The following is a 16489-nucleotide window of genomic DNA, read 5'->3' as shown; positions in this document are numbered from 1 at the left end:
TTTAGTGATAAGATAAGATAATTGCTCTAATTAATCTTCAAAGAATACCCCAATAAAAATGCTGGGCAATTGCATTACCATCATGCTGTAGAGAATAGCAAGAATGAAATCAAATATTCCACAAACATAAATTGTTCCAGCATCTATTAGTAGCATAAACTAAATAAATGTCTTTTTACTGCTTCGTTAAGCATAGTTACCTTGGCAGATTAGTAAGGACAGGGGGAAAAGGCTCACAAAATGATTCAAAGGTCCATTTTGATGATTGTGATGAGCAGTGGCATATCTATGTTTGACTAATATGCTAATAAATGATTTCATAGTGTTGTGCTTGTTCAGCACAGGAAGTGGTAGCACACTGGTTTTGAGTAGGCTGAAGTGAAGACAGCATTGACCAGACGTGATTAATGATCCTTCCTTTAATTAACGATCAAATGCCAAGAGGAATCTTGCAGACTGCTGCTTTGAATTCTAGTTTGCGTTCACCTTTGATGTCAGCAGTCCCTCTTTGTTGTTGGAAGGGGAATTGGGGTGATGGAAAACAGTCGGGTATCTGCAAAATTTAGACAGACTAAGATCTACCAGAGGAAGCTGTGACTCTCAAAGAGTGGAGGATGTGTTGATGCATAATGATGCCAGAGTAGTATGGTGAAGACAATCCACAGGGATTCCATTTTTCTCTATGGAAGGAATCTTCGTGACTGACACCGGCTTAGTTTGTTCCTCTTGCTTTTCTCTCTTTTTTTGTTAATGAGACTTGGCACACTGTTTGAAGGATTTAAATAGATCAAATCAGATGAAGTAAGCTCGCGGATGGATCATAGAGAATGGAGTATCACAGAGGGAATGCTGTGTAATTTGGGTAGCAGGGGGTAATTGTGACAATAGAAAGCAATGAAAACGGAACAAATATCTACCTTAGGGGACATTAAAAGCTTGTGGGGGACAGCAAAGAGACATGCAAAAGTTTAGGTGGACTCATAAAAGACATATGGGCTGATTTTGGATAATCACAAAGGACAGAAGTTAATATTATTGCAAGTCTTCAGTGGGAGACAGGGGAGAGAATGCTTCAGCATTGGGGCTTTCTAAATCAGATCACTGTTTATTTTCACAGTATTTAAATTTGCCAAGTCAGAGGAGAGGCAGTTGCATTAAAGGTGGTTAAGAGCTGCAGTTTGACATCACATTATTATGGTCTGTAGAAACCTCTGCTGGAGACGGCCAAATTAAATCTGGCATCTCTGCTATTGGGATCATTATTGTTAAATGTCCAGTCCCGATGTTCACTTTAAAAGACTAGACACTAACACGAACACGAGCACGTGCACGCTCTCACGTGTGCACAAATAACACCAGCAGTCCTAACAATTATTCACATGCTGAATTCAAATAGGAATTATTCTCTTGGGGTTGCCCCTCAGCCCAATTACCGGTGATAAGTCCCCCCATCGGCGGTCATAAAAGCATACTTAATTAAGGAGACACATGTCTGGACACGTGGTTTTCTTTATCCTCTTTTCTCCCAGCTGTGATAGCGCACAAGCCTATGAGCACAATGAATCGGCTGTCTTTTTAATAAGCACCACGTGGGAAATTGACCACGTAAACGCAAATCAACTTAAATATGGGGGAGATCAAAGTTGTATTGTGGTGTTGTGAGAGTTCTGAGCCATGTTTGGACTCTCCGAAGATGTTGCAAAGATACACACGGGCAGGTATAGGACCAAAAATAGATTAGCATGACTCACGCAGGCAAGCACAAACAATAGAGTCTGGGGGATTTTACACCGAAAAGAATGTCAGCATACTTGGCTAGTGTTCCTCTTGGGCATTGGGAAAGGTGGAACACGAATGTGCAAAGATGCAAAGAGATAGAAATAACAACTATGAAGTATGTCAAGGGTGAGGAATGCTAACCAAGCACAGCTCTGCCTTTTCTCCTCTTTTTTGAAAGGCCTCGTGGACATTTTCAGTTGTTGCTCCGGTGGGCCAAATGCCAACGCTTCATTAAAGACCGATCAGTGAGGTTGACCAGCTCTGACGCCTTCATCCAGAAAGGCCAACAGACACGTAAGCCTTCCTCTTTAAATCACTTTTAAGCAGTTGATCCTCTGTGGTATTGTTATACTCACGACATTGGGCGCCTTCATCGTCACCCAGCGGACAGTCCCTTGTGAAGTCGCAAAGTCTGTGGAGTGAGATCCCAGGACCCTGGTAACAGTGGTACTGGCCCTCCAGTGTAATGTTGGGGCCACCTGAGGACACTGTACAGAGCATGAAGAGGAAAAGAATTGAAAGAAGGGAAGGACAATGTTCACATTAAATGTTTTCTACACATTATTTGAAAAAAAACAAACAACCTAATTGAAGCCTTTAAACTGGCCTGCATTAAAAAAAGAACTACTGAGTATTTCTCAAAAGTGAAACTGATATTTTAGAAAAAGAAAAAATTATAATCTACAAAAGAAGATCACGCATTGATGAAGAATTGCTTTTTGAATTGATTTTGAAAGCCAGGTCTCAAGGGCTATAATCCAAACTGGTTTTCTGACCTACCAGGTTGAAAGCTCTTGCCATTTGCCTTTGTAAAAGACACTTTCCACCTGGGAGGACAGAAAATCCAGCAGGATCATGGCGATACAGGACTGTGGTCTGACACCCCTGCTCTAGATTATTAAAAAAAATTGGTCAATCTACATAAGCATTTAGTTTGTAAAACAGCACATATCTGTCAGACACAGAGAGCAAACTAATGAACTGGATAGTACAGGAGGTAGCACATGGAGTGGCAATACACATCGATATACTGTGCAAACTGATAACAGCAGAATCAGTATCTCAACGGCAACATGGGGAATTTGCCCGTATCCAGGCAAATCAGAAATAAGGACTTCACTTCGTGAAAAGGTCCAGTACCCCACCTCATTAATCATCACAACCTGATCACAGCTCAGAAAACAAAGCTCTTAAAATGATGTTCGCCGATGACACTCTCGCTTTATGCATTTAAAAAATAAAAATTGTAATGGACTACAGGTGTTGCCTTTGATCTTATAAAGGTCTTACAAAAAATCCAAATTCCCAAGTGAACATTTCAAGGTGGCAGTAGCAAGGCAACAAAGGACAGATTATGTTATGTTGATACATTTCTTTTTCTTGTTCATAAATTGGTGATGGTGGTGATGGAAACGTTTGAGCAAATTTCGGCAAGCAAATAATAAGCGGTGTTTTGAAGTTTGTGTTTCGATCTCAGTAGCAAAATCTGCCATGGGACTGAGCTCCCAACACTCAAGTGATGGTGTAGAGCACAAAAAGGGATTCAGCCTTTTGACCAGTCCTCCAATCGTCATGTAGGAGCCCAGCATCCAAGCCAGCCAAGACCAGGTCACTGCTCCATCCACCCTTAGAGACACTGAGCATCCAGGAGGATGACAAACTATGGCGTTAATACAATGACTGTTGAGTTTCAAGGCGATGAATAATGCAGTTCCATTTAAGTGAATAGATGCTCAGCTTCTGCAGGCAAATGCATTGGCATTACAGGAATGTAGGAGATGACAGAATTAATCAGGTCAGGCGACTTGCGATAAATAGCTAACTCTGAATTAACTCATCTTCTTGTTGAATACGTTCTTACGCATTTGTAGGCAGTGTAACACAAACGTACATATTTGAACATTACATTTTTGACATTTTAGGAGAAGCTGAGTTTCCCTTCCAATGTGAGAGAAACCGGCTCTGCTTCAGACAGCTGCTTAGAATCTGCGCCAGGGTTCCTTGCTTGGAACAGAGACGGCATGCTGGGGATTTGGGTGTGACTCATTACTGCTGGAATGATGGAGTTGGAAGTACATCACATATGTCCTGGATGAGGAATTTAATGTGGCGTTGGTCTTCTCTCCACTGTTCTGGGCTCTCCGCTCTCATCCAAGTCCCCTGTTGGGCCACACCATTCCAGGCTTCTCTGCTTCTTCTACTATGTCATCACGCCTCTTCACTGATGGTATCTTCTTGGAAGGGATCATAGCCATGGATGAATACTCCCACGGGGATCCTGTTATGTGCTCTGGCTTCTGTATCGTGAACAGTTTAATTTTTCTTTCACTTCCTGCCTTTTTTCCACAGATACTCGCGCTGGCCACCTTCAGAGGAGCAGAGTGTTAGTGATGTACCACTTTTCTGACTCTCCTCACGTCGACCTCCTTCTCCAGGGCTTTAAAGGGTCAGTTGTTTTCTTGCTGTCATGCTGTTTAGGCTTTTGGAAGGCCCCAGCGGCTGCTGACCCTCCTCTCCAGTAAATCCACTGTTAAAATACAAACTGGAACAGGAGGTCCACTGCTTTCAGCCAGCTGTCCAATATTCTATAAGTCCTTGGCCAAGCTGTTGATTGGCTTCTCTGTGGTTGTGATAGCACCATCTCCCCGACCTTCTTGTTCATCAGCAATGTGGATTAAGATTTAGCAGTTTTGCATATCCCGGAACACTTCACAGCATTAGAGGAAAAGTAATAATCATATTTTGATTCAAGTGTGCAAGGAAACTGAGAAACATAAGGGACATATCCCATGATTGGACACAAGTGTTAGCGGAAAGCTTTAATGGTCGCTGCAGCTTAAGTATGGGGCCACATTAAAAATTTACATCGCATTAAAGATTTCAGATGAGAAGAAGTCGAAGAAGTTGAAGAAGTAGGAGAACAAAGCTAATCTGATTTAAAACCGGTTTCTTTATGACGGACTGTGCTTATAGATGTGACTCATGCTCCATATATGCATTATGTATTAGTTGTGGTCAGCGGGTTCCTCTCGTATAATGTTGACACCACAGTGTAATTTATCATAAAAGGACATAAAGGTACCTTCACTATGCTGAAAAGTTTGGGCCGAGGTATGTAAATCCAGCTATTTATCTCTGCTGACTGACAATGGAGTGAAGGGTATAGGATTGGTGATGCTGCTGAACTTTAAGCTGCTTGGGCAGGTCAGTACTCTAAGAAATGACCAGTGGAGTCTCAGCCTACTGCAGTTCCTAAATCACACTGTCAGGTCGTGAAACTAGTTGGCCAGTGGGGGATGAATTGCTTCTACGAGTCTGAGTTTTGTTATCCTTGTACTTGGGGGCTGTTTTGCTTTGTGAAGGTCAAGATGCATGAGTGGTGCGGAACTGGAGAGGTGTCTGGGTAGGACAGACCTTGAAAAACAGTAAACAGAAATCTGGGCTGAATAAAACCCTAACATCCAAGGTTGATAGGACAGACAGTAGCAATACAAAAGTTCTACCTTTGGACTAAATTTAATGTATTGGGTTGTTAAAACAGAGTGAGCAGACTGTGATTGTGCCCATGAAAGCATTTTCGACTGGTTTACATGCGTCCAACACTCCAATGTGGGAAGACAAAGTAAATCCAATAAGAAGAAAGCTTTGCAAGCAAGAAAGAAAGCTGTTTAGACAAGAATCTAGATGTTTCAGTCAGGAAGAGAAGGATGTGGAGGATAACGCTAACAAAAAAAGGTATTTTCTGTATTGTATGTGAGACTGGCTGATGAACAGCAGCAGTTAACATACAAACAACGTTTCTTGTAAAATTGACACTATGCTTTAGATGTATAGGTCTTCATTTTAGCAGTTTGACAGTGATTGTCAATAGAGGATAAAGGATATGTAAAAGAGCATCATTTTTGGCCAAATTAGCAGTTTGATTAATAGTTTTGGGATGTTAGAGTGATCTCAGCAACATCCAAAGGCTCAAAAGATCACAGAAAACAAGAGAAGAAATGAAAGAGAATTTTCCCAGTGAACACATTCCACACAGCATCTCGCCACGTTAAGAAGACTCCAGGGGAGTCATTTACAACGTGAAACCCCCTTAAAGCTGAAAAGTCTTCACCTCGTTCACATTTAGTTTTACCTCAAAGCTGTTACCGTTAACAGAGGAGGAAAAGAAAAATCTGTAACTGTCAAAATCGTAGCCATGACTGAGTTTTCAAGGTTATTATCCGAAGTAGCAGAGGGGGGTGGTGCAACACTGGCAAACGTGTTATTGTAAAAAAAAAAAAAGTTGCTAAAATGTGAATGGAGGTTTTCAGTCAACTTGATTTATTATGGTCATTTATCATACCCTGTCCAGCTCCACCTACTTGTATCGAGTCATGTCGACACAAAAGGCTATCCCATTAAAGCACTCGCTGCACGGCGCCAGGTACGACCGCCATCCAGACACATTCACACATTTGTGCTGTTCGTTAAATGTTAAAACACAATTAGTTTTGCACATTTCTTCAGGCAATCTGGATGAATTGGATTCTTAAATGTAGTCACAGTAGGGAAGGATCACAGTGAACCAGCCCAGTCAGACATCTGCTTTAGAAATGTTCATTTAATTATATCCAAGCCTGTATATGAAAAAGATTTAAGTTACTACAGTATAAGGGGTAAGATAAATCCCCACTTTTCACCTCTTTTTCTGCTCAATGTTTGGAGGATTAAAGCTTCCCCCAGAAATGAATAGGCATGGTATATTTTCAATTCTCTTTCAAAACAATAAACTACAAAGTAATATTTGATGCTTTTACATAAATGCATCAACTACATCAAACTTTGGCTGAGATCCAACCGATAATGATCATACAATATGCATTTGCTGTAGTTTGAACCATTCAAATTCTGAAGAGGCAAAAACTACTAAAGTCACAAGAACAGTTGGAATTATGCTGAAAGGAGAATGAAATGGCCAGTCTTGTCCTAAATTCAATGTCTGAAAAATAGCATGGGAGGCTTCAAATAAGCTGTTGTGCTTCAAAACGGAAACACACACACCCTTGTACTATCTTTGTGAGGACATGGACTAATACATTCCACAGTGCCTCACCTTACCCCCAACCATCAAAACTATACCCTAACCCTTACCGAAACAACCCAAATTCTGACCTCAACCTCAACCAAGTCTCAAACTGGCTTTAAAAGATGTTAGGACCAACCAAAATGTCTCCACTTCACAAAAATGTAGTAGTTGCTAGTAGAATGCCTATTCTGCTACTTTATATGTAACATGTGTAAGAATCCTCCTTCACACACACACAGACATGATGGAGCAGTAGTCTGAGCTCATTTATCTTTTCAGCTTATTGATTAGTGTGTATTCTTCAAAGTCCCGTGCCTTAATGGAGGACTGTTCTCTGTCACAGGGAGCGACCACAGAAAGGGTAATGCCGCTGATTACCAGCACACTGAGGCCAGATTCTGGAGACAATCACAGAGATTTACAGTGGCTGGCCGCTGAAGATGGATGCAGTCGAGCATCTTGCTGGACAGTCGACAGGACAAGAAGTATTCACTCATGAATTCAATTAACTGCACACAACCGCGCTCGATTGGGCAGAGTTCTGCCCAATCACTGTAACTATCTGTCACGCTGCCACCAGAGAAACTGTAGCACACCACACACACACACACACACACACACACACACACACACACACCACACACACACACACACACACACACACACACACACTCACACACACACACACACACACACACACAGCAGATATGTGGATAACAATAATTTTGCTGGAGATGCTATTTGTATTTGCATATAGAAATAGCTTTGCAGGTATTATTACACAATATTATTCCTAGTTTTAGTCTATTGTCATGAACAGTCAAGATATTTTCCTCTTTATTCCACTCATGCATCCACAGCTGGACCCATTTGGTTAGCACCAATAACTTTCATCCTTCACCAGGCCATCAGGAGAAACATGTTATATTGATATAAAATGTATTATTTATTAAGAAAAAATGTATTATTTATTAAGAAAAAAATCATTCAAAGCAATGTTTTCAAAATCTTCAAATTCCTCAATCCCCCAACTGTTGTCAAACTCGCCGTTGTAAAATGTCATCCTTAGGCAATGTGAGTCCGATTTGTTGAATTTTTGTCCATTTGTTTAAGTTGAATTTCTTCTTCTGTAGGATATATTAAAGTCTATCTATAGGATAATGAGATCTGCAGATGCTGTGGACAGTTTCATTCAAATTTTCATACTTACGAATGACATAACTACATAATAAGTAAAGAACTTAACTTTTAGGATGAGCTATACAACTAGTTGTGTGACCCATCAATTTATTATTACACAGAAAAAGGATGTTGGAAATTGAAGGGGAAAATGTAAACATTAAAAAAAATTAAATATTATTGTCCCATTAAGACTTCAGTTTTGTAACTTTTTAATAGTGGTTCATATAACGTTTCAAAGCCTAAAGAGTATCAAGACATCTTTGTCTTAACTCTAAGCTGTTCAGTCCTCTACAAACATGTAAGGTGAGATTTTTATATTGCCAAAGGAAAGACTAATGCAATAATATGCCACGAATCGCCCACACATTAGATTTAGGTGAGTCACCTTTCGTGGAGTTTCACCACATTTATGCACACTCATAATATACAAACATTTTCTCCAAAAACTGTGCTATGTGTCTCCTTTATTTAATTCAATTTTTGGTCCTACATGTACAAAGTCAAAGGTAGACTCGTACTTTGCCCGTGAAAAGATGTGTTTTTATCAATATCTTCTTGGAACTTTTTTTTCACGTTATAAAGACACTAAAAGAGGGAGAGAAAGATAAATTGAGTCCTCTTTCAACCGCACATTCAGAGAAGAAAATTAGCCCACAATTATATTCCAGTTAAAGACTATTTCAGTGAATGCAATTCCAGAAGGAGAACAAAGCACCATAACTTTGGAGATGTCAAAAAAGGTCCATTCACATCTACCTATCATTATGCATTTTCAACTGTCATGTGCTCTGACGGATGTGCTGAATACTTGCAGTAGAGTTCACACAACTAAGTTTACTTCCACTCCGCATATACTGTGAAGCAACAATGTGGTTGAAAGTAATTTTAGATGAAATGTATGGAAGCGAATCATCTGCCAGGAGGAGTAATTTATACCGACATTTGGGGCACAAATATGTGCTCTACAGAGTGAAATGGGATTTAGAATAACTATAATTTAATGCCGGACTGTTCTTCAGTGGTGATTATGTCTGAAACATCAAGACATTTCCTCCTCCCGCCAGATCAAGGTTGATTTAGACGCGAGTTCCATTTGGCGTACGCATGCTGGAAACACTGCTTGGTGCATTGGGCCATTTAACACTCACTCGACATCTTCAAATGAAACCGCCAGAGTAGATTGGTTTGGAGAGATGCCTACAACCAAAGCCCAGTTCATGCTGAGAGCATGCAGCTATGCAGAAAATGCCCGAGGCAAGAGATTAAAGGTAAGTATATTGGAAAAGCTTTGTACAGCTCAGAGTGGCTGTCTGGGCAGGGTGGACAGCTTCTGTCAATTGACGAGATGTGTTATTTATCCGCTCTTATTTTGGTAATTGGCTGCTCTCAATGAGCAAATGATGCGCTAAACCTACAGCAAACTGCTCGAATACCTATAAAACCACAAATACATCCCACACACCAGATAAGATAGAAACGGAAACAAGGGTTTTATATAAATGAAATGAACTTTCCTCTCTGTCTGTAGCAGAGGTCTGATGGTCTATGTAGCTTTACCCCTATTTTTAATGTCAGACATTTCACTGAATATCTGGAGATTGATCTATTCTGTTGATTGACACAAATGGTTAGCTAATAAAGGTGCCAGGATATATATTTAATCCAAGTCTTACAATTAGAGCGGAAGATTGTTAAAGCTGTGCACTTGAGTGCAGCTAGAATTCTTGCTGTACGTTCTACACCTGCCTGACACGATTCAGGCAGCCCATGTGCCCATCAATTGATGAGTGCTGCCGCTGTTTTTTTACAGAATTGATGGGATACGGAATCTCTTCCCTTCCTTCATTCTCCTGGAATGTCCCTCGAGCCTTATGGGTTGCAGCGTTTGGGATACCTTTTAATATGCAACCGGCTTGTGCTTCTTCGCTTTTAGGGATGAAAATAAAAGCAAGCTCTGGAGATGATTTTATTTACCTAATGTGGTCAAAGAGAGGCTGCGCTTAACGTCTGGAAAACGCATATGTGTAAACCACTGTACCATAAAGCAGAAAACCCATCATCCATCTGTCCAGATACATTCCATTCTGTCCAAACCCACATTCCTCTTTGCCTCTGCAGGATCGGCCGTGATTGATAGGCCTTGGGACACCCACACACTACAGTGTACCTAATCACAACGTAGAGAATCTTCGCAACGCTCCATTTAGAGCCCGCTGCGGTGGTTAGGGAAATGGGCCATAGACGGGAAGGTCACGGGTTCAAACTCCCAGCGGTGTCTCGCTGCTGCCTTCTCCGTGCTGCGTGTCCAACAGAGAAAATACACTCTGACAGGTTGTATGGTAATAGATGAGTGCAAATGCGACTCTGCCCTCTGTTGCACAAACACTGCTTTGACTCTGGCAGCAAACGCGACCTTACGGCTCACCGTAGCGCTGAGGCTGAGGCAAAGTCAAATCTGTTGTTGACACAATTCAGTAATGAGCTCCTCAGTCAATGCAGGCTCCTCCGTTTACTTACAGGACGAGAGGGGGTTAAGAGTGTCATCGACATGTTTGCTGCACTTAAATAATTATGTCTTCTGCACAGCTAGGCTGTAAATATCAGAAAAAAACTATTCTGCTGGATAGCAGAGTTCTAACTTCCTGCCAGGAGCGTGAACTTCACTCAGTGTAAGTACACAAGTCAATGCAGGGGCAAGAAACTGAACTGCTTGTTGGCCCCGTGACTGATGACTTAATTAATGTGGAAGAGTACAGAGAGAAAAGCCTGGCAATGCCTCATTTATTTATTCTGTATCGACCGCATCTTCTTGCACTTCAGTGGATTGAGTAATCGTCGCCTTTCTGCTCAAGACAAGTCAGGAGTGAAGAGCAATGCAACAGTTTCGATTCAGGTTTCAAAGATCACTGGGACAGCTAATTACCTGTGAACTAGGTCTGGATCATCTTTGACCAGCTGCTAGCAAAGACAGAATATCACAACTTTTAAATGTTGTTTGTCCCGAGACTTAATAGAGTAATCCACTAATATTCGTATGCTGTAATGGTGCCATGACCCTCGCGGACAGTGGTGACTGAAGCTGTTAGGAGACTCTGAACATCCAGTCTGATGAATTCTTTAAACTTTGCAGCGACTAATATAAGAACAATTACCCTAACACAGGTTTTTATCGGCTTTTCTGCTCCTCATAATGAAATATTGACAACCCCTGAATCCTGATAAGCAATAATTAGCTGTGGTTTAATTCAATTCAGATAACTTGAACAATGGAGTCAACCGAGCCGTCTTTTCCCTCCCTCCCCAGAAACTCAGAGTATAAAAGATGATTTGAGGGCCAGGTCTGTCTCTAGCGCCAGCGGTAGCTTTAGAACACTGAGGAGGGAATCAGAGTTCATGTCTTAGAGTGCAGCAGATTTACATGACTTTCACTTATAACTGCAGTTTTTATTCTCAGCAGGGAGAAGAACACTGTGAACTGAGAACTATTGGGCCTAAATCACAGGAAGACTGCGGTTTGCAAATCGGTGCCCGCTTCGCTTTTTACTTAGATGATAAAATGATCACGACACTGAAATTCTGATGAATATTTCATCATGTAGTTACAATTGCATAAAATCAGCATAAAATATTATGTTTTCAGCAGGATCACCCACTGTTGACTCTTATCAGATCAGCCATTTGTAAAAAGTTCCATCAACTGGAGTTTTTCCTGAACCCAGCACTGACGACATCAGAGGTGGACAGTCTTTTTCCCTGGTGAATCCTCCTCATTTATCTGGAGCTAAATATTGAGTGAAGAAATGCACATTTTGTTGAACAGATATGGGCATTTCTATTAAAGTGCAGGGAACTAAATGGTCCTGTCTCCAAGTGTTCCCTTTCATATACAAACCAATTTTTTGGCAGCGTCAAAGGAGTTTGGAATGTGGAAATTCCATTTTCTATCAATATAACACACAAAATGTTAATTGACTGAGAAGTAAAATCATTTGACAAAGACAACAATGGAAATCAAATGAGTTTTCTTTGACAAACAAGGACAAACCAAACAGGAACAAAACGGGAACGTTCCCGAAGACGGGAACAAACAGTATGCCAAAGCTGGAATGTTGTTTTACATCTAGTGTCAGAAGGTGTATAATATATAATATTTGGATCTGTCAAGCATCTTTTAGATGATGCTCAGATGAGTTTTTATTCTGCACTTACCTAAAAAATCGGACATTTTTAAACTTCATTCAGTAATTCGTTGAAAGATAAAATCTATTTTCAGAGGTACCTGTTCAAAACATGCCTGGATGCAAACATGTTCCTTTCTAGTCCAGACTCTCGGCCTGAAACAAGGATTTTCCAAAGAATGCGCTTGGAATATCTCAATGAGAGTTTCTGGGTTGTTGAGCTCAGAGGAAATTGAATCAGTTATATTAATCTAATTCCGTGGGCTTTTTGAGGTTGACAGAGGAAGATATTATTTCGGTCCCAAGCTGTCTACGCATTTCATTGAATATAATGGTGTAATGAAGTTAAAAAAAAAAAAATCACAAAATGGAGTTGTGCAATTTCCAGTTTGACATGTTTGTTCAGCTTTGGGAATTTAGTCGCTCTGCAGACATGTGAGACACATTTAGCGAAGATAGACTGTGTGTGGCAGCAAATCTAGGACGGATTCACCAGATCTGAGTGACTTTTTCATTTTAATTCTTAACTTAACGCGAATGATGCATGTATAGAAGCGGCATCAAACTGTTAGAGCTTCTGAATGGAATGATAAGGAATGTCTTAGCTTACCCATGGTGCAGTTGGTGGTGAAGTGGGGCTCAATGGTAGCCGTGTTGTCCTGCGGGACACGCTGGTCATAGCTCGCCGAGACCCTAAAAGGCGACCCTCCACGCGTCCCCAGGCTGAGGTGGACCACTGCCCAGCTACCAAGGAGAGAAAGCAGGAGTAGAGTCAATACAAGGAGGAGACACCATGGTTGGCAGAAAACCCCACATCCGCCAGCAGGTCTGGGGGTTAGGGTGGCTCGGGTCGGCTCGGCCTGAGTCTGAGAGGAGGGGCTGTCCAGGGCTTCGGCTGAAGCCGACATGGGGGTTCCCCCATTCCCCTCCAGAGGGGGCCTTTCTTTCTTTGTTGGTTTACGCATGGTCAGCTTGGGCGTAGTTCAGCTTCAGTAAGTCAGGTGCAAGTAGGCGTCTGCGGGTGGTTCAAAGTCAGAATTCAACAGCTGGAGACAGAAGAGCTGCAGCCTGGCGCAAAATGCAGACCTCCCTCAGCCAGCGACTGGCTTTCAATGGTTCAACGGCTTCTAATTTTATTAAGCAAATTCTGCTGATTTGTCTTTGGCTCTTTCCTCATAAACAATCTCTCTCTCTTTCCTTCCCTCCCTCCCTCCAGTCCTCTCTCCCCTCCCCCTTTCGTTTGTTTATCACAATGACACATAAACACCTCAAATGTAAGACACAACCCATTGGACTAAATGAAATAACACTTCCTGTGCTACCTCCCTCCTTCAGCAATCTTTCGTTGACATTTTAAAGGAACTCATCGATAGAACTTCAATAGAGTTTGCGACGAGCTGCCGAGTCCTCCAGGGTCTACTGGCCTCTCGCCAGCAGGTAACTGGGACAGGCTCCAGCCCCCACGTGACCCCAACAGTGGCAGAGCCAGTTTTTTATACGAGGGGTGGCCAGAGGTGGACCAAGGGGAAATATTCCATTTGTCTGACCTATTTGTCTATTGTCCACATTGTCCTCATATTGTCCATATATATCAGGTTCCAGAGGTGGCCAGTGCTTCCCCGGCCACCCATAAACTCTGTTCTTGGACTCCATTAAGGGATAAAGAGGCAGATGGATGGATGGAAATTTATGAGTTGGACATGAACCAGTACCATTTTAACCACTTATCCCTAATCAGGTTCCCCGGGGCTGCGGGAGCCTAGCGCAGCCGTCAGTGGGTGGGAGATGGGAATACACCCCGATCAGGTCACCAGTCCATCCCGGGTGACTAACAAATGTACAGTAAAATGATGAATGTGCGCATGTCCTTGGCATTTGCACGGGCTTCCTCTTATGTTATGTCCAGGCAGCTGTGTGCGTCAGGTTGATTTACAGCTGCTCGTAGCGAAACCTTGAAGACGGGCTATTCATTGTCTTGGTTCAGAATTATGCTTGCCGATGAGGAGCACTACAACCATATATTTTCTGAAGAGGGTCTGAAAAGGTTCTGTGCTGCTGGCAATTAGAACCCCTGTGTTTATTCCCTGAAATGCATCACTACAGTTCAGCGACAATGTTTTGTCAGTTTGTTTCTTTAAAAAGTATAAAGCAGCACACATATATGATGTGATGGCTAATTATGTCTGCAACACATCATTTTAACAGTCTCTTGCTCTTTTTAAAGTTAGAACTGACAACTGCTTAGAGACCAAGAAAAGGGGAAGAACGGAGAGCAGTAAAAAATATCTTGAAAAACATAGGGCCAATAAGATGACAATAATTACGAGGTTCCTATGTTGGGGAAGGATGAAGCCCACTGCCTCTTCATCCTGGTATCCTTGAGAAGTTCTTTACTGAGTTAAATGCGAATATGGAATTCAAAGGCTTTGGTTCATATGAATGTTTCCTGGTTGGGGAAAAGACAGATAACACAGGCACTGAGATTTCGTAGTGATAATGAAGGCTGCCTCATCCCAGGCTTCAGATGTGTTTTACATTCACTGATATAAATTCTGATGGATGCAACACTTGTTCTCACATCCTCTTTGTAATTACAGATCATCAGATTTCAATGTCATCGTAGGGATTTTCCATATTTTAATGAAGAAGAATATCATAAGTGTCTTCTGTTGGCAGAAATGTTATTTTTACTGATTTCGCTTATGACGAATGTTGGGAATTATACAGCTGTCTCTGACAACATTTATTTTAGGATTTATTTTGTTCTTTGTTGGTAAAGGATCAGATCTCCTCTACCCAGACAGGCTGAGAGCTATTCTGATTTCCCCACTGTCTATGCTCTGGCTCAACAGGCTTTGCATTGCTACCTAGCGTACTCCCTTGCTGTTGTTGAAATCTTGTCTTGTCTTTTCTTTATCCTCTCTTCTTTTATCGTCCTTGTGTCTTCCCGCCGCCTGCGCCGCTGAACCCTCTTCACTTCATCTTTTAGAGGGAAGTTGTTCATCACACACAAAGTGATGTTTTAGCACCAAATAGCTTTTGCAAAGTGGGACTCGCCCCATGTTCCTTCCACTAACAGGAGGAAAGCAAAGACCCAGATAATGCTACAGAGTGTCCTTTATAACAGTGATTCCCAGGTGGTGGGTCACAACCTGTTTTCAGTAGGTCACGGGGGCTTCGCTTAAGAGAAAAAAAACAGTAAAACTTAAAAAAAAGTTTCACCAGTAAACCGTGGTTTCATTTTGACAAAATACACAAGTTATACATTTTATATCAAATTGTTATTAATTCATTTGCAGTGATTGCTGTCATTGATTTTGTGACTAAGCGCTCAACCTACATAATTTGCGTGTCTGTGAAAATACTTTCTCTTTATACTAAAGGCTCAAAACAGTAACTGAGTCCACTGCTCTAGAAATGCTCTGAGTGTTAGGTCAGCCTTGCGACTAATGCTTGACTGAATAGTTTAACAGTACAATAAATCGCAGTTTGTATGTGTATGTGAGCTACTGGGGGTTCAATACCTTGCTCAAGGTTACACTGGCAGGGCTCTAAAGGTATCATAGCACCTACCCCTGCTACCAGATCACTTTCCATTTTGCTCCGACCAGGGCTTGAACCGAGAACCCTCTACGCCGTCCCCAACAGACTGAGCCACCACCACCCCTCATAGCTACAGTTATGGCTGTCATTAAAGCTGTTTTTGTGTTGGCAATCGGTCACAGTCTGTGCTACCTTGGGCTTAAACCGCACGCCCTTTTGTAGCAAGAGAAATGGGGAATTGAAAATGTTCTTGTCATTAAGGGGCAATGGTGGGTGCCGAAGCCAGAACCTTTGCTCTAGCGCAGTGAGTCATACATTCGTTGCCAACAAACTCTATTATGTGGAATTGGCCTTTTTGGTGGTTGGATTGCAATTACTCGATATTACTGCCCCCGTGTTGCATGTGCACACATGACACAAGCAATGAGGGCTCCACTCACCACTGTTTCAAGTCAGAGTCTGAGCCGCACACAGAATCAATGTACTTAATGCAGTCTTAATAAAATGGCCTCAACTGTTATAGAGAATAAATATAATGTAATCGATGTAAACCCCTCTCCAACTTTAGCGAGGTTAAAATTATACACAATCCTGTTTTTTGTGCTATTATGTGAATGTGTGTCCAGTAGTGCTTGGTGGGCTGATTAACAGGTCAGCGTTGGGCAGCACATCACCCACACGCTTGAACCTAATTATAGGAGTATTCAGAGCAGGACACAGGGACGTGGATACATAAATACCA

The 16489-nt window shown here is 41.7% G+C and overlaps 1 protein-coding gene across 2 annotated transcripts in view; it reads right to left on the bottom strand.

Annotated features, from left to right (window-relative positions):
• Positions 1–16489, bottom strand: part of alk (ALK receptor tyrosine kinase) — a 264817-nt gene that overhangs the window by 51664 nt on the left and 196664 nt on the right. For both annotated transcript variants that reach the window (XM_057058765.1, XM_057058766.1), the window contains exons 5-6: positions 12815–12948; positions 2136–2267 (exon numbers count right to left, since the gene is read on the bottom strand). In XM_057058765.1, coding sequence (XP_056914745.1) covers positions 2136–2267; positions 12815–12948 — 266 coding nt within the window. The remainder of the gene's footprint in view (positions 1–2135; positions 2268–12814; positions 12949–16489) is intronic.

This window comes from Takifugu flavidus, chromosome 16 (genome assembly GCF_003711565.1).
Source record: "Takifugu flavidus isolate HTHZ2018 chromosome 16, ASM371156v2, whole genome shotgun sequence".
NCBI lineage: Eukaryota > Metazoa > Chordata > Actinopteri > Tetraodontiformes > Tetraodontidae > Takifugu > Takifugu flavidus.
The sequence above is the reverse complement of the archived record's forward strand: the minus strand, read 5'-3'. Positions and strand labels throughout refer to the sequence as shown.